Here is an 18315-nt window from a genome sequence, read left to right on the forward strand (position 1 = left end):
ACATCTATTAAAATAAAATATGATACATGCACCACATTACTAGACCTGTTTCATGTTATGGTGGCCGTGTTTTAATGTTAGCAGATGACTTTCTGGATTGTGACATCTGTACCAACAGTAGTGTCATCAATTCCCATCTGGTAATTTTTTCGTTGGCCTTGTTTCGAGATAAACACCATTTATTGGGAGGTAGTTGATTCCCCTGAATTTCAGACCATGGGTTTATTTCCCCAAGAGCATGTGTTAATCATAATGTATATGGCTAAAGCCAAACAGAAGGAGAACATACCTAAATCAGAGATGTTCATAATGCCACCACTATCCATGTAAATTTGGTTAAGCCCCACTTACCCATATGCTATTACATATAGACTTCCAGTACACAAATATAGGTACCCTATTTTGCCATGAGAAGTGTTCAGTGCTAGCTCTGTTTTGGGGAGCCCCTAGGCAAGATGGTCTCATTTGGTCCCTTCTGTGAGTGGGCCCGCTTCCTCCTCAGCACTGATCCTTCTGTGTATTCACTTGTCTTCTTCATCTGGGTCAATCTGTCCAATTGCTGAGCAGAAGGACAAGGCAAATGAAGGATACTCTTCCATCTATTCATTCCTGTTATTGCATGCATGATTTGGATTGGTGATTAGGTGATCAGGCAGTAATAGCATAGAGAAGGAGGAGCAAGACCAAGACCCTAGGGCTCTGGGTGTCAGCAGTGAGCCCCCTGTTGGGAGATGCCCAGTGATTCCATTTTCTGAAACCTGTCTTGTGAATATAAGAAGCTGCACCCCAACGAGGTGTTCAACGAGGGATATTCTGCTGGATGAACAGTTCTCCTTTTCTGTGCACTGTACGTAACAGAGTGTCCAAGAAGGAATTAACTATTTTGTACTTAGATGAATTATCATCGCACCCCCCTCTTTATTGGATCGCAAACCTTTCCTCATTTGTTCACGTAAGAAGGATAAATCAGGCGTTATCTTTAATGTGACAGACTTATTTCAGGAGCTGACTGCTGTTGTACTAAGTAACTTTGGGTAGTTTCCGTATAAACCCTTTGGCACCTTGTATACTGTACTTTTAATATTTTTAAAATAAAAAATAAAAATAAATATTTTAACTCAGCTCTTGACAGACAGTGGAGAAGATAAATTATTTAGTGTGGACATTCCTCTTTTACCATATTGTACTGTGACTGAAAAATAGGTTATATAATTTGACGCGAACAATACTGTCCTGGTACAATCTCCACATGACAGGTTTCCCCAGGAGACTTTCAAAGTACCATAGCTCAGATAGAGACAGTGACAAGTTGTGCTTTCAAAGTATTGTCTGAAGTGGTGAAATATTTAAAGGCAAGTACTTTTTACGAGGCTTCGTCTGTATGTGTGTGGTGTGTGTGTATGACAAAAATCTCATGTTTCTTGGAAGAATTTTGCATCCTGCAATTCTTGCCCAGCAATGTGCCTCTTTTCTCTTATCTCGTCTTCTGGAGGCTAAATGATGGGAATATCTGTACTACTTTGACTGTGAGCCGCTCTGCTAACTTACACACCAGACAGGGGTGAGAATCCTGTCATCATAGTCAGTGCTATCATCATCCAGCCTGCTTCCACACTAAAGTGTGTGGGAAACAGGTAGGACAACCCAAGGATAATAGTAAACCTGAGGACAAGGATGGGGAACCTGTGATCTTCAGGTGCTGTTGGACTCCAATCAACCCTAGCCAGTTTGGGTCCAGGATTATGGAAGTTGGATTCCCCTTTCTGCGTGAGCAGGGCCCATATCTTTATTGGAATTTAACCAAGCCGAAGCAGATGTTTCCTTAGAACTTTCCTAGGCTTTGGCAACCACAAATCTCTCTCCAGCCAATCAATAGAAGTGACCAGTTCATACGAATTAGAAATAATGGGTTGTTTTCAAATAAGTCCTACTCCAGGTGGACCCATTTAAATTAACAAACCTAAATTAATCATGTCTGTTAACTTCCATGGGTCTGCCCTGAGTAGGACTAGTATTGGATACCACCGAATAGACTGTCTCCAGCTACATTGTACCCAGAGTAGCCCTATTAAAAGGAATGAATCCAAGTTAGTAATGTCCATTGATTGCAATGGGTCTACTCTAAGTAGGCCCAATATATTTTGACACTTGAGGAAGGCTCCAAAATGTCACTCCCTTCCCTGCCAAGGAAGAAGGGTTGATGGAAGATCTTAATCCTGCTGCCCAAGGCAGTCACCTCACCTTGCCTCGCCTGACTCTAAGTAGGAGAAATATTGGATGCAGTGCAGAGCTTCTTAAAACACCACAAAGGTGTTTTGCTGTGTCGTCCAGTGTTGGTCCTTATTCCTTCTATTTCAACAGAAGAAGGCTAAGCAATAGCTGTTTACAACAATCCTACAGTTCATTCTACTCATACCCTATCCTGCCCACAGTACAGATCCCACTTTTCAATCCTCCTTCAATTAAGTATTCTGCTTCAGCAAATCCTACTCTGCTACTGTGAATCTATGCAGTCACTTTGCAAGATCAGACTTCACTTTGACAGGAGGAGGGGAGATGCAGGCAAGGCAGTGGACTCCAGCAACTGCCATCTGTATAGGAAGTGACACGATCTTGGTGGTGTTTTGTTTTGTTTTCAAAAACACTATCATCTATATGTCTATCATCTATTTGTTTGTCTTGAAAGTCATATTAAACACTTCTAAGTTCCTTTGGTTTCAGTAGAAGAGTTAAGCACATGGTAATCTATTACTTCAATTAAAATAAATAGGATTTAAATGTGTTTAACTTCGGCTAAATTGTGTGCCTTAGGATGATCATATAAAGAAATGCTGATAATATTTGGGGATAAATGAACAGTGCAAGTAACTACAATGTCTCATAGCAAATATTTGCAATATGGGGGGGGGGCTTTGGGGAGAGTGTTTTTTTAAAAACAACAACAAGAAGAAAGCTAATTTTTGCAATGTTTTAGAAACTAGAAACCTGGAATTGAAAACAGAAAAGCTTTGTAAGCTTACTTTCTAGGGTTTGTTGCGTGTATGAAAATAAGAAAATTGGAAAAAAGAGATCCTGATTGCTAGCATATTCAATTTTAAGATAAAAAATAGATCTAATGAAAAAGGAAAGGCTTCATTAATTTTAGAAGTCTGCAAGCAAATGAAAAATGATCGGCTGATGAGTGATATGCAATTTGTTCTCTAACTTCTCTAATAATGTGTGAATGTCACATTACATAACAGTTACAATGATTAAACCTGGTGATGAAATAAGATAGGATAGATCTTGTGTTCTTTCTCTTGACTAGTGGACAACTTGTCTCATTAATTTCTCTCAGGGGAGTAGTCTTAAATTAAATAAACAGCATTATTTGTTGAGATTTATGGCAAAGAGGAGACTTCCAGACCCATGAAGGCAATCTTCCCTACTATTTTTTTGACCCTGGAGGATAGTTTTGGAAGATTTGTGATGATAGAGCCTGACCATTAAACACTCCTGCTACTGGTAATGAGTGTGCAAACTCATTTGAGATCTTAATAATTTGACAACAGAGTTGAATGTGGTAAATTGCTAATGCCTGTGTTCACAGGAGGTTAAAGAGCCTGCTTTCAGATTTATTTTCCTTATCTGCAACTCCCACTTCAGCACAGGATGTCTGTGCAAAAGCTACACAGTGATAATGATCAAACGAAGACATTTGGTTAAATATATATATATAGTAGAAGCAGTTATTAAGTCTCTGATTCCAGCTACATTTACATAAGGAAGAAAGATTTACTTTCAAGTTAATGTGCTTTTTGGAAGGACCCATAGCAGGGTGGAAGAGTGTAACTCAGGTAAAATCCCTGATTATCTCCAAGTAAAAGTATCTCAGATAGTAGGGTCAAGGAGGATCTATGCCTGACATCCTGGAAAGCTGCTGCCAGCCAGAGGAATCAATATTAGGTTAGATCGGCCCTTCCCTACCTGGTGCTTTCTAGATGTTTCTGACTGCAGCTCCCATCAGATTTCCACATGGTCACAATTAGACCCACGCCAGTCACAAAATGTGCCTGGCGCCTGGGAAATTTCTAGCACTGCATGCAAGTGTATGATTAAAAATTAAGAAGTGAAGTTAATATTTATTTTGGGGTTCCATGTCTGCAAAGGTGGGTCTTGGGCTTGACCTATGACTAAGGCTAATCATTTCATTAGGCGAGGGAGTAAAGTAGCATGATTTTAGCTGAAATGTTCTTCAGTATAACTCCATTTATCACACTTCTTCAAATAGTGGCATCACATCAGACTGATGCATTAGATTGAAATAGCTCTTTTGTTTTATTAATACTGAAGAGTCATTGGAACGATGGATGAGAGGGTCGATTTTTAAAGAATATAAAAGGCGTAGTGTGGCTCATGGTCCCTTGCCAAAATTCAGTGCACTGAATCTTAAATCTGAACTTTGAGCCAAGTCTCTCTCTCATCTTGGGACAGTTGACATATGGCAGAATTTTACAGTAGCAAAATGCAAACAGGTGTTTGGCAAAGGACTTTAGAGAGTACCGTGTCCACAAAGTACAACATATTTAAAAACAAACAATGTTTTTTATACCGTCCATCCTCTGAAGATCCCAGAAAAAATACAAAATGAGGATGCATATGCTAGGATCAATCCTGAAATTTTGACCATTGGGGCCAAGGAAGGTAACTATGCTGCAGAAGTTGTAAAAAGCTGTTTTTCTGTTTTTGGACAACAGCACAAAAAATATAACCTTGCACAAATAATCTATCTAACAAAGTAACTCATCCCATCCAATGAAGTATAGTGTACTAGCAATGCAGGGCTTTTCATGAAGACAGAGACTGGACCATCAGATTTGATAAGAGTGATGGCTGGTCAAATCTGATGAGTGTCAGACAAGTTTGAGGGAGTTTCCCCACCTTGCATGACATGGGTATTCAAAATGTCTGTATTGCAGAGGCTGTTTCAGTCTTACACCCAATTCACACAATGAAGTGCTCGTTCCAGACTGCAAGCAGATATTGAGTTGACTTTCTCAGGAGTGGCTTGGTCAAAAGCACTGCATCAGAGACTTCTATTCTGGGTCTCAGCCAATGGAACCATGGAGAGGAGATCTGCCCTGGAGAGGAGATCTGGAGAGGACACATGCCCTGTCCTGTTATCTAACAAATTTCTTGTTTCTCCTGCACCAACCTAGAAAAAACTTCTGCCTCCCTCTGGTCATGCAACAGGCACAAACTTGGCTTGACAAGGTGCGCCAAAGATACTGGTACATGGACTTGTTGGCCCACAAGGAGAGCCTCTCACCAGAAACAGAGGAAGGAAGTGCATCTCAAACTACTCTTGAAACTGAAGATTCCCATTGGATGTTCAGTTTGATGAAACAATGGAATTGCTAAGGTACTTTTCGTACGTGCAAGTAGCTAAAAGTACAACCAAAAATTGGCTGAGTTGGAGAGTTGAAGAGTTAGAGATGTGTGAAATTGATACACTTTGTCATTTTACACTGAAATTCCTTATAGATTTTTTTTTCATTGGAGGAACCATCCAATTCATTTTGAATTTTGCTTTTGGTCAGGGATGGGGAACTTGTGGTTTCCCAGATGTTGCTGTACTACAACTCCCTTTCATCATACCTGATCATTGGCTATGCTGGCCGAGACTGATGGGTTTGCATCTAACCACTAGAAGGCACTCCATTCTTGCTGTAAGGAAAGTGGTAACTGTGCATTGCATGTGCAAGGAAGTGAGCAGCATGAAGAACAGGTGATGGTCCTGCCCTTTGATTCCATTCCATTCTTCTATCTCCTGATCAAGGTTCTGTCTCCTGATCAGACAGATTGATGCACTCCTTCCAGTCCAGACAGCTCCCTGACAGTTTGGAGCATATCACAACATAAGTCAAAATCCTTTGTGTGCAGAAGACTAACTATAGTTTACATGCGTCAATCCACTGAAACATTGACGAAGAAAGCACTCTTTGTAAGTGAAAGGGCTTTCTTTTGTTGGTTGCTAATTGAATTAAAATAAATTAATAAAGTGAATATGATTATGTGCTGTTAAGGGAAACATCCCAGGAAGCTATAGTCTTCTGTAAAAAAAGGGGGAGGAATGTAAATCTTTTATCTGATTAGCTTAGTTCTTCAGTAACCCATGCTGAATAAATCTATCTTCCCTTTGCGTGATTTGTCAGCCTTTATAGCTGGTTTGTACACACAGCTTTCACCATTATTTTCAAAGCAATAAAGGCAGCCATGCAGAAAAGCCACCCATAAATGTCAGGAAACAGAGATATTTTGTTGCATTCCAAGGGCTCTGAAGGTCGAGTTCAATTCAGTTAGCTCGCCCAGAAGGATAGTGGTGTGATATGATGATCGAATATGTGTTTAGGTGGGATATATATGTTACCAGACTTCCACTGTTTTGTCAAGAACAGTGAGAGATTAGCCTTCACTACCTGGAGGAGTTTCTCTGGGAGAACTCTATTAAACGTGGTCTTTTCTCTTGTTCAGTGGAAATCATTATAAGAAGTAATGAAATCATGTTTGCACCCTCCTCAACAAGGCGGCACCTTGCCTTTGGGCCTTTGGGCTGTTGTCATGATTTGAAGAACACATGAACTAATAAATAGTAATGGAGGGAAAATATGCTTATATATCACCTATTAAAACAAATGAGAATGCAGGCCCTTGCCACACATTCCAGACTTAGCTGCACTTCATGCTGGCAAAAGCAGCTGCAACTCCTGCCATATAAGCACAAATAAGGCCAGCTGGAGAAAACAAGCACTTGAGAATATTTCAGAAGCCTTAATCAAGATGTTTCCCGCAAGAGAAAAGAACGCTGCCTTTCACACTCGTCCTCCATACCTATCTACATATTGGGGAAGAGTTTACTATTTCCTTTCAGAAAAGCCATGCCATTTTTTCCCCTCAGTGGGCCTGCAAGGAGGCGTGAACCCCTGCTAGCCCTAAGGCCTTGGGTTCAAGCCCTCTGGGACACCTCCCAAATGAGAAAGTGTCATAACTTAATGGTAGAAGGCATATTTTTCATTCAGACGGTCCCAAGTTCAGTCCTTGGTGGCATCTTGAGGAAGGGCTGGGGAAAACAACAGTCTGAAACCCTAGAGAACTGGTGCCAGTTAGTGTAGAGCAGTGTTTCCCAAACTTGGATCTCCAGCTGTTTCTCAACTTCAGTTCCTTTCTTCCCTGACCACCGGTCCTCCTAGCTAGGGATGATACGAGCTGTAGTCCAAAAACAGCCAGAGCCCCAAGTTTGGGAAACAATGGCGTAAAAAACAATACAGAGTTAGGTGGGTCAACAATCTGATTTGGTATAAAACGACTTCCTATGTTCCATTTCCCATGCCTATGCTTGTTGCCCTAAATCAAAATGTGGATATCTTCATCCAGTGAGATGCAGGCATGCTCTTCGTATTGGGAGATAATTGTGGCAGAGGGTAGATGCAGAAGATCTTCAGACTTGTAAAAAAGCTACAGAAGAATGGCATGAAAGTTCCTTTACTTCCTGTCTTTCACATCTTGTAATGTGCAAAGCTGCTCTTGTATACAGTTAGCATGCATTGTACAGTGCCTGTCTTTTCTCAGAGTGAGGCCCAGGCAGGGAGTTGGAGGTCTAGTGAGCCCAGGGTGGTGGCAGTTCACTTCTCCCCTTTTCTTGCCACCTGAGATAACGGTCTCATTCTGCCTCATCACTGGGCCAGCCCAGTCCACACTGATATGCTGTATTGGCCTGAATATAAGTCTCAGTTTCCCCCCAAATTCTGACCATGATAAGTTAAAGTGCAGCTTATATTCGTGACCTTAGGTATGCAGCCAGGAGCATGGGGCAAGCAGCGCCAGCAGCACGGCAAAGCGGCCCCACGCATAGTCCCCCTGGCTTTCCCCCAAGGCCGGGTAGGGAGAGAGAAGGGAGGGGAAAGGCCGCCAGCAACGTAGTGTGGTCCCCCCCCCCAGCATGCAGACAGAAGCAGTGAGGAATGGGGTGGCTTATTTTGGGGTATTTCTCCCCCCCCCTCCATTTTTAAACGTGCGGCTTATATTCGGGCCAGTACAATATTATTTGGGGTTTCTGAGGCATTATGTGGGCCAGGGGTTTTTTGTTTCCCCTTCAAGGGCCCATTATTCTTCTGACTCTGCCCACAGAAAAGCTCTGGAAGCCTGAGCACTTTCAGCAAGCATTTTATCTCCTTTCGTGCATTACTAGTGTGATGGAGTGCTCACATAACTGAGGGGCAACGAACTGTTCTGATGGCAATATCTTTGAGGTCTAGTGGTTGCCTCCATGTGTGATGTCTATATGTTAGACCTGGACATCCTGATGGTGAAAGCTTATATGTGCAGATCTCTATGCACACAAAGTTCCTCATGAGCTAGAACCTTGACCAGTGGTAAGATTCTCTCCCCCCCCCCCAGTAGTCTCTCTGAGCTATTGTGTGACATTACTGTAAAATGGTTGAAATTCCTGAAGCAATTATGATAGCCAAATTTATTCTGGGGTTGGCCAATCTTGTTTGCATAACAATCTGAGTTTCACAGTACAAACCTACACATACTTAATTCCAAGTAAGTATGCATAGGATTGCTGCCTTGGAGATTTACATTTCAGGCAACATTCAGGTTAAAAAAGAATAAACTATACAGTTGTAGAATTAGGTAAAGGTAAAGGTAAAGGGACCCCTGATCGTTAGGTCCAGTCGCGAATGACTCTGGGGTTGCGGCGCTCATCTCGCTTTACTGGCTGAGGGAGCTGGCATACAGCTTCCAGGTCATGCGGCCAGCATGACTAAGCCGCTTCTGGCAAACCAGAGCAGCGCACAGAAACACCATTTACCTTCCCTATTTATCTACTTGCACTTTGACATGTTTTCGAACTGCTAGGTTGGCAGGAGCAGGGACCGAGTTATTGCCTAAAACAGTTATAAATGTTAGGCTCGGACATAGTGTGAAAAATGCAAATCCTACATGAACAGCAGCTTCACTTACAGTTTTGTTATATATTCCTACTTTGTACAGGCTGCAAATTATGACTTTAACAGATGGACCAGAAGCTGGAATACAGCTAGACCTGGAAGGATGAAATGTCCTTGGATGTGTGTGTGTGTGTGTGTGTGCATGCACACTCACCTTTTGCACACGCATGCACACACACACACACAGAGAGAGAGAGAGAGAGAGAGAGAGAGAGAGAGAAACCAGCAAGTAAGATGAAGGGAAAGAGAAAGAGAAAGAGAATGAAAGTGAGTGTCTATATTTCACACAAAATATGGCAGCTTTTATCCTCAGATGTCTACTAAATCTGGTTGTCTGTCAGAGAAATATGGCTCTGCCAATTCTTTTTGAAGCCATAATAATCTTTTTGTTTTATTTCTTTTTTCGAGTCAAGGGTGCTGCTAAAATGGCCTCTTTCTCTCCCTGGGCTCTGAGAGCGAGCAGCTAATCTGATGGACACTTGAAACTCTAGCAAGAGTGGTGCTGTGTGGGATATGAAAGTCAGAAGGAAAAAAGAAAAACGATTACCTGATTTTCTTTCATTTCAGCGCTCCCAAATAGTGCCTCACTTCTATTGCTGAGGTTAAATGCTTGGAAGAATTAGGGCTTGTTTCTACACCAAACACAACGTGATGAAGCATCGTGTGTCCAAATCTCCACCAAGCATCTTGTGTACATCTGCATACGACTTTATTTGTTCATTGCTCAGACAACATTATTATCCATAAAAATAGAATCTATGTAACCAGTTGCAATGCAGGGTGTATTCATATGTATGCTCAGTTCTTGTGGCCCTTCCATCCCTTTAGGGTAAGGGAAGAAAGAGGCCAGAATTTCTGATCAGATGGAAAACTAACATCGAGATTTCAGAGAAGTTAATGTGACTATTTCACCACATGGCTAATGAAGGCTGCTATGCACTTAAAAAAAAAGTTGTGCGGGAATAGTGGCACTGACTTGCTCTTATAAGGAAAAGTCATGCAGATAAGGCACATGTACATATATACCACTATATATACTTATATGCCAATATATCCATATCAAACATTGCATATATTTCAGGAGTATGGGCAATGAACCCACTTTTAACCATACAGGGTTTCTGGCTGATAGTTTTGTAAACTGGTAACTAGCTGACACAAGTATTGGCTTTTCAAAGGAAGGATGTGCACTGTGCCTTTTTCTTGTTCCGCTTTTGGTAGGAGGGGAAGGGAATGGAGAGCAGTTCCAAATATCTTGCCAAACAGCAGGATTGTGAAAGTCCTCCTTGTTCTTGAGTGGCCTGTAAATGGAAAATGAAGTGGGAAGCCAGTTTCTATTGTTAGCGTCAAATCAGACGTGCCTTCTAGTGAGTGTATCCAGAATATTTAAAGGAAAGCAATCTTGCCCAGCTGGCAGTAGGCAATTTAGTCTCACTTGCTCAATGGTTCTGCTTTTCCGATGCAGTTTTCCCAGAAAGTACAAGCCAGTTTCAGTCAGGAGGTTGCTTTCTCAGCCACAGAGTGTCCTCAGGTAAGGGAAATATTGGCAGGGCACAGTTTATTCTCATGTTCTACAATGACAAGATTGCCCTCAGGTTGTTTCTCAAAATCAGAGCATAATACTATTGACTAATGAGGGTGGAGAAGAGGAGCTACACTGTTTTAAGCTGTCTTTAACAACATGTATACAAAGGAAAGGTGTTGGCTTTCTGGCATAGTTCAAGGAGCTAGTGGGTTTTTTTTTTTAATATAAAAACAACAACCCATCCAAAATGATTTGCCCCAACATACCTTCTCCTTTCGTATGTTGCATTACAATTGGGGCAGCTAACTTGGCGTCCTCCAGATGTGGTTAACCTCTGGTTATACAGTACCCATCATGCCTGACCATTGCCCATGCTAGGTGGAGCTGATGGGAGTTGTAAGGCACCACGTGGCTACCCCTGCAATACAATACAATCTCTGGATCCAGGAAGGGCACAGCCATCCCCAATCTGTTTCCCTTCAGATGTTTTGGATGACTACAATAAGTCCCAGCCATCGTGGCCAATGGTCAGGCAAAATGAGAGTTGTAGTCCAACATCTAGAGGGCAATTGAGGAAGGCTGCTCTGGGGTAGATATCCTAGATGACTAGATGTCTTGACTTCTCCCCCCTCCCCCTAAAAATCAAACCTTTAAAGCGGCTGTGAAGAGAGGCTGTATGTTTCCCTCAGGGGAGTTAATGGTGACTTCAGAAACACATTAGGTAGGGAAATAACATGGTGGGAAACATCCCCTCCCCCACTGCTGATGCTCCAATCAAAGTCATTGAGAGCTCTAGACACAAATATATACTGCATAATATCGGCCCCTTCTTGCTACAGGTTCAAATTAAACAGGAACAGAAAGGGGCATCCTTGCCAAAGCCCAACCTTGAGCACCTTCCACAATTGTTGTAAGGCGTACCTGTTTGCGCTTCACCCATAGGCTTTGTGTTGCATTGGCCAAGGGTGAGAGAGAATGCCATGTTGAAATATGGTGAATTATACAGTGGTACCTCAGGTTAAGAACTTAATTCGTTCTGGAGTCCCCATTAGCTAAAGTGGTACCCCAGGTTAAGAACAGTTTCAGGTTAAGAACGGACCTCCAGAACAAATTAAGTTCTTAACCTGAAACTGTTCTTAACCTGAGGTACCACTTTAGCTAATGGAGTCTCCCGCTGCTCCTGCGCCTCTGCCACACAATTTCTGTTCTAATCCTGAAGCAAAGTTCTTAACCCGAGGTACTATTTCTGGGTTAGCGGAGTCTGTAACCTGATGCGTCTGTAAACTGAAGCGTCTGTAACCCGAGGTACCACTGTATTCAGTACAGGTGGGACTTGTGATGAAGTGTTGCAGTGTGGAGTGATGCTGTTCAGAATTCCAGCTAATCTGTTCTGTTTCTCCCCTTCCCCACAATGCTCAGTAGGCATTCCATGGTGACTACTGAGCATGCTCAGTCCTCATTGGGCTGCTTTTAGGGTTCTGCCTCTTTGTTTTTTATTTTAATGTAATGCGGTTCCCCTGAGGCTCCAGATATTGCTCCCTTGAATGTTTGTGGCATCATTTTGGCTATATAGGCAATGGAACTCTACCACTGAAGACTGAAAATTGAGGGAACGGTGGCTTGGATTTGCTCTCCCCCTCCTTTTTTACCTTCTCCCTTTCAGAATAGGCAAGCTATAAATCTAAATAAATGTCCAGACCTTTAAAGATTATTTTAAAACTGAAAATTAGTAATATTGATGTAAAAGGCCTCTTTTGGAAGGCATTTTATTTCATACTCTCCCCCGCCATTTCGATATTTGTGATAGATGGTAGCATTTGGGTGAGAAGACTCTAAAGGACAAAATTAAATAAAACAGGTTTTACATACAGTAGTTCTTAAAATGAAACAAATTTACTAAGTGCAGCCATTATTGTTTTCAATGGATATTACACATGAGTAAAAATCAAATGAAGCCTGAAAACCTGCACCACTTTAACAATAAAAGTACTATAATGTGCAGGAGTATTAAAAAGTGATTGAGTTCTTCATTACAGTCATAAAAATAGATATTGCGAAACCAGTACAATATTACACCATATCATGTCATCTAAGAGACTCAAACCTTTTGCATTAATCTTTACCTTTGAATTGTCCTTCTAGGTTTGTCGTTCTCATATATTCAGGAAAATTGCAGATAAAATAGGCCAATAAAAACCAGCTCATAATGTGTGTGTGTGAGAGTGTGTGTGTGCTTTTGTGTATGTGGTTACTCCCAGTGTACTCCAGTCACTGTGATTTAAAGTTAAATAAACAGAACCATTCTTAATGTGGGTCTCCATTCTCCAAGTTTTGACGGAGAGGGGAGAGTGGCCTGGGGTGGCTTGCCTCTTTCCCAATCATTCTTTCCCTTAGCAAACAATTAAAACTCATGACCCTCCTTTTTCTTCATGGATAATATTTGGAGGACCAAAAAAAAAAAAGTCAACTTTTTATAACAGAGGTAAAAATCAGATGGCACGATAGTTCCTAGACAAATTTATCTGAACTTTGACAGGCGTCTTACCCAGAAGCACTTTCCTCAGGCTCCCATATTCAAACTGAGTGCCCCCCAAGGGGTTGAAAATATTATTTCTATTTCCCATCATAAAATGGGGGATTGCTGTGCTTATTTTCTGAAATTAGGTAAGCTTCATCCCCTCAGAAAGAGCAACCACGTCTGTAATTGGCATCCAGTTTTGGCAGAAATATGAACGGGTTTTGTATGTATGTATGTATGTATGTATGTATGTATGTATGTATGTAAAGGTTCCCTTCTTGAAGATCCCTGAATAAATCTACCCAAAATTTGGCAGTCTTAATCCATTCTGGAGGGACTCCTTTGCCTACAAATTCCATTAATTTATATAAAAAAGAAAGAAAAAATCCTACAGCTGATCTTAGAATCCCCATTATATTTAATGAGACAAAGCAGAGTTTGGGGTTTAACAAAGCAACTTTGAACCTGAATAACAAATCAAATTAGAACAACATACAGTGGCTCTGAAACAGATGAGGCTGATTCCAAATGCTACAGATATGAGGAAAATATTGTGGTTGCTGCATACCCCTAAATTATACTGCCTTGTCTAAGGCCACTTAGCATGTTCACAAAATACTTTGGCAGAGGATTGAGACAGAATCAACTGCCCTGTATTTAAGAGTATGGATAGTTTTTTGGGGGAACAGTCTGAGCACATAGTAAAGAGGTGATTCAGTTGCAATTTACGTCTCTACATCCTATTTTGCTGCAGGTAAATTATTGACTCTGCAAGCGACTATTAATTTCTACATGCAATAGATATTTCTTACCGACGCAACAACATCTGTTCTGTCTGTGGGATTGCTTTGAAGATGCTGGGTCTCCTCTGAGATCTTTAAATTGTTGCCACTTTAGGCTCAGCACATTCTGTAATATAGATATATTAGTTAAACCTGCCAGAAATTAGAACACGGAAAAAATAGAATTGTCATTTATAGTATACATCAAGTCTTAAAAGACAGATAATTCAATAATTAATTCAATACACCATAGTTTCCATTACAGAAATGAAACTAATGAATAACTCATGGTAAATACATACCTAATTAAAAAAAAATCCACTGTGAAGTGCTGCATTAAAATGAAAATTGAAAGAAGGTGGTTAAATTGAAACTCATCTGTTGTGATCACAAATCTTTGGCCTTAATCAACCCATGTCTATGCTTAGCCCTATTTTTAAAATTGGCAATTATATTTATTAGCTGGTTGGGGAAGAAAAAGCAGATGGAAGGGACTAACAGAGCAGTAGCCCACCCCCACCCCTTTGCACCAGTCTGGGGTCGGTAGGTTTGAATTGAGTGAAAGTATTTGTCCACCTCTCACTGCCTGCTGTCAGCATCACTGAATGTGCAAGTGGAAGTCAGGAAGCAAGAAGGCAGCAATTTCCATACTGACCTGTGTTTTTCACAATCAGTGCTGTTTCTGCTCATTTTTTGCTAATTAACATAAATCACACAACTTACTCAACTGTTTATGTAACTTACATAACTATTTACAAAACTTATGTAACTTACATTCATTTCAATGTAAAAGTAACATCGCAAAAATGTAAAAAATAATAATAAATCCATTCATTAGGTATTGTTCACGGACCTAAAAACAACAACCATGTGAACAAATACTGATCATATTTCAGACTACAGATGAACTGCAGCAATTTCTGCTCTTTCTCTCTCCTCCCCCCCACCCCCCATTTTGTTGAAGTTCTCAAACATCCTTAGATGGGAGGCTTGCTAGCGAGACAGCCCCCACTGGTGGCAGTTTGTGGACCCCCCCCCAAATATTGTATACTGATAGTGGGTAGCAGCTAAGCTGGTGCAGGGTCCATTGGATCCCAAGACATCAAGACTAACACAGTGGTCTGCCTGCCCCTCACTTTTTGCTTTGACCACTGTGTGTGACAATACTGGACGTGGCGGGGGCCCTGCCTCTCTGTTCAGCCCTGTTGTGGCAGTGGATGCAATTAGGATTGCCCCTTATATTTTCCCCAAAACAACTGATCAGCACAGTTTTCTGATTTTCTGATGCTTTTTTTTTTCTTTTTGGACTCTGCTACAGATGTCCAGCATGCTTACTGGTTTAAAGAGGGATACTATCCTTTACTACTATTTACACACGCAGTTCCTAACTGAGATTGTGAACATACACAGAAGTCTGCATCTTACCTGGAGCGGACTGGATGATGCTCAGTTTCTCTTAGACATACTACCAGTAGAACTGCAGGACAGATTTTAAACTATCTTGTTCTTTGTCTTCACTACACATAAATTTAATCCTAAAAAGAGTGATTCATCATGTCTTCTCCTTATTGATTTTGATATACGTGCTGGGCAAAATGATTCTGATTGCATAGTACTAAGTGAGACAAGAATCAGGGTTATCTTATTATTGAGATTGGATTTTTTAGATTGCTAGAAAAATAGGGAATCCTGTGTGGATTGCCAAGGCATGCTAGATGTGCCCGCAGGTTATTGCATTGTGTATATTAAACAACTTTATGTTCATCCAATTTTACCCTATGGAAGAGATTAGACAGAGAGCTTCTGAATTAATGTCTGCTTCAGTTATTCAGAAGAAGTAGTCATAAAAGAAAGAAGAAACCCAAATTCAACCATAGTTCGACTATGGGTGCAATAATTTTCTTTTAACAGGTTGAATGGTGGTGTGTGTTAAAGGATAAAAGCATATTAAAACTATTATTATTATTTGCATGTATTCAAGCTGTAAATCTGTAAGGTATTTTATAGTACCTGCTAGGCAGTGGTAGTTTTTACAGAATATGGGCACAATTCACTGGGAGCTTTCCCTGTATATAAAGTTCCATTGAAATGAGTGGTTGATTCATCGTGTTTAATGTCTTCCCTCTTCTTTTCCGAGTGGAGTTGTTGTTCAACTTCCATTCATTTTAACAGAGCATGGCAAAGCTGATATCTCAAGTGAAACATGCCCAGTTTTCATTCACCAAAAATGGACCAGGTTTTCTGTCCTTTTAGCAAACACAAATTTAGCTGCAAAACATTGGTTTTGCAATGTTCCAGATGATTAGTTTTGTGGATGTTTATGCACACAGGCTTAAGACTAGCATTTGCACAGTAAATTATAAATACGCATTGGTCTCAGTTGATAAAGTATCCTATATTAAATGAGTGCAACATTTATATTTCATTAATACATAATGCCAACTTTGAGCAATAGGTGTTCAGGAAGCAAGCAGCATATTAACATTAAGCTGAGTCTCATTGAACAATGATGTGTGCCCTTCTTCGGTGTCATTTCTTGGGTGCTTTTTCTAAATTTGGGCTTTAAAATTTAGTAAGATAAACTCCATTTGACCTTTTCTGGATCCAGCCAATTTGAAATGTTTAGGCATAGAAGTACCAGTTTGCTAAGCACCGCCAGTTCTTCATGTGCATTCTTCAACACCTACCCTCACACCTGTATAGGGATTGCACTGTGCTCAGTGAACACATTGTTCTAGCAATAATTGCATGCAGTGTCTGGTGGTCAAACTTCAAAAGCCATCATTAAGACATAATGTGCACTTTAAAGAACACTGGTGTTTTTAAAAACTCGTTTATTTTAGTTTTCCTTATTGGAGCTCCTTTTCTGCTGTTTGCAATCATGAAATTGCTTTCAGTACTATGGTTAAATAGCAGGCAATGCAACATTGCAATATGAGATGCGATGCAGGTTGACCCAGGCATGAAAAATTGACAGATCTAATTTACACTTCTCCTACTCCATTCTCACTCTGCCACTCAATTTTACTCCATCCTCCCTACCCCCATCCAAATAACATTCCTGTAGCTCTCAATATTGGCACCCTGCATTCCTTGTCCTCTTGGTATCACTTGTATCTTTTTTTTTTAGCTCATCACCCCGAGTCATTAAATAGTAAAGACCCTTGCTCTGTTGTTTTGATCTGTTCAGCAGTTGGGATGTTGTTGTTAGTAGTTTTGGAAGAGACAGATTTTGCAGTTTGTAGTCACTTGTAGATATATGACACAGGCTTTGCTTGCTCAAGGTGAATTTGAAGACCCTGCAAGAAGTCACATTTCCATCTGTGCACTACTAACAAAAAGGGGGGGATTAAAACTAGGTCTATTTTTGGTAAGTTTTTTTAAAAAATAAATAAATAATGAACAAGAGAAACTATCCTCTAAACATACTTTGCCCCCAAACCAATTACTTTATTTTTGATAACTATGCAGCTCTTTACTTTCAGAAACATCTGTCACTTTAGCACTTTAGGAAACCCTTGCGGTGTTTTCATGATGCTACAGTGGGGTGATAGCTGGTTTTCAACGTTGTGATGATCACCAGCTAAACATCACAATATATCGATATATCATGATATGTGAAATAAGGATGGAACTATGTAGAGGCATTTGCTGGCTTCACAGTTTTTCGCACATTTGGATATTTGCATTGTGCACATGCGCGTACGTATGCACACACACAAATAATGCTTTGTGATATATTGCCAGACCAAAAATTATGAAACCAATATCACAATATGGACTTCTAACCAGTTTTGGGCGATATATTGATATATTGTCCTGTGCTACATGATGCTTGGACCAACTCCAGTGTGTCCGTGTACATGGAATGGCTTCCTAACACAAATACATATATGTGGAACAGAGAAGTGATGTGTGCATGCATTTCTTTGTCTGTGCAGCCTAGCTTCCTTTTATTGATATGAGCAGGGATCTCCACATGTGCAATTTCTCCCTGTGAATATCAGATCATATGCAGCGACGCTGAACATAGGTTTGGATGTTTTCTCCCTCTTATAGGTTGGAAAATTCTTTTTTAAAAAAAATTCTCTCTCGTTTGCAGCGCAAGGCTATTATTGTGCTTGGTTTTGTAACCGCCTTTCTGCTCCTGATCATTGCCCGCCTTACAAACGAAGTCAGCTTTCCTCTGATATTCAGCTGCTTTGGACAAACAAGTGCCAAGTGGATGCCATTTTATACACAACGGCAACCTCTGAGGACGCACTATGGATATATGAATGTGAGAACCCAAGAGGTAAGAATTCACATTAAAGCCTCTTTAATGTAAATAATTTATTGTATTATCAGCAAAGCTAATGATTCATATAATTTAGAATAGTCCATATTTTGTCTTGTCCAGTAGAAAGTGACAATAGCCATATATTTTTTAAATCATGAGTATTTAATTGGTTAACCCTTCTTGCATGAGGATTTGCAGAGAGCTAGATATCTATGCTT

General features: G+C 40.5%; 1 protein-coding gene across 3 annotated transcripts in view; it reads left to right on the top strand.

Moving 5' to 3' along the window:
• The window catches only part of ST6GALNAC3 (ST6 N-acetylgalactosaminide alpha-2,6-sialyltransferase 3), a 273659-nt gene that overhangs the window by 111524 nt on the left and 143820 nt on the right, over window positions 1-18315 (top strand). For all 3 annotated transcript variants that reach the window (XR_014158199.1, XR_014158200.1, XM_081868364.1), the window contains one exon: window positions 17921-18112. Coding sequence is in view for 1 of the 3 variants with exons in the window: in XM_081868364.1 (XP_081724490.1) it covers window positions 17921-18112 (192 nt within the window). In the remaining 2 variants the exon portion in view is untranslated. The remainder of the gene's footprint in view (window positions 1-17920; window positions 18113-18315) is intronic.

The sequence above is a fragment of the Podarcis erhardii genome (genome assembly GCF_964252035.2).
Source record: "Podarcis erhardii genome assembly, chromosome: 6".
NCBI classification, from domain to species: domain Eukaryota; kingdom Metazoa; phylum Chordata; class Lepidosauria; order Squamata; family Lacertidae; genus Podarcis; species Podarcis erhardii.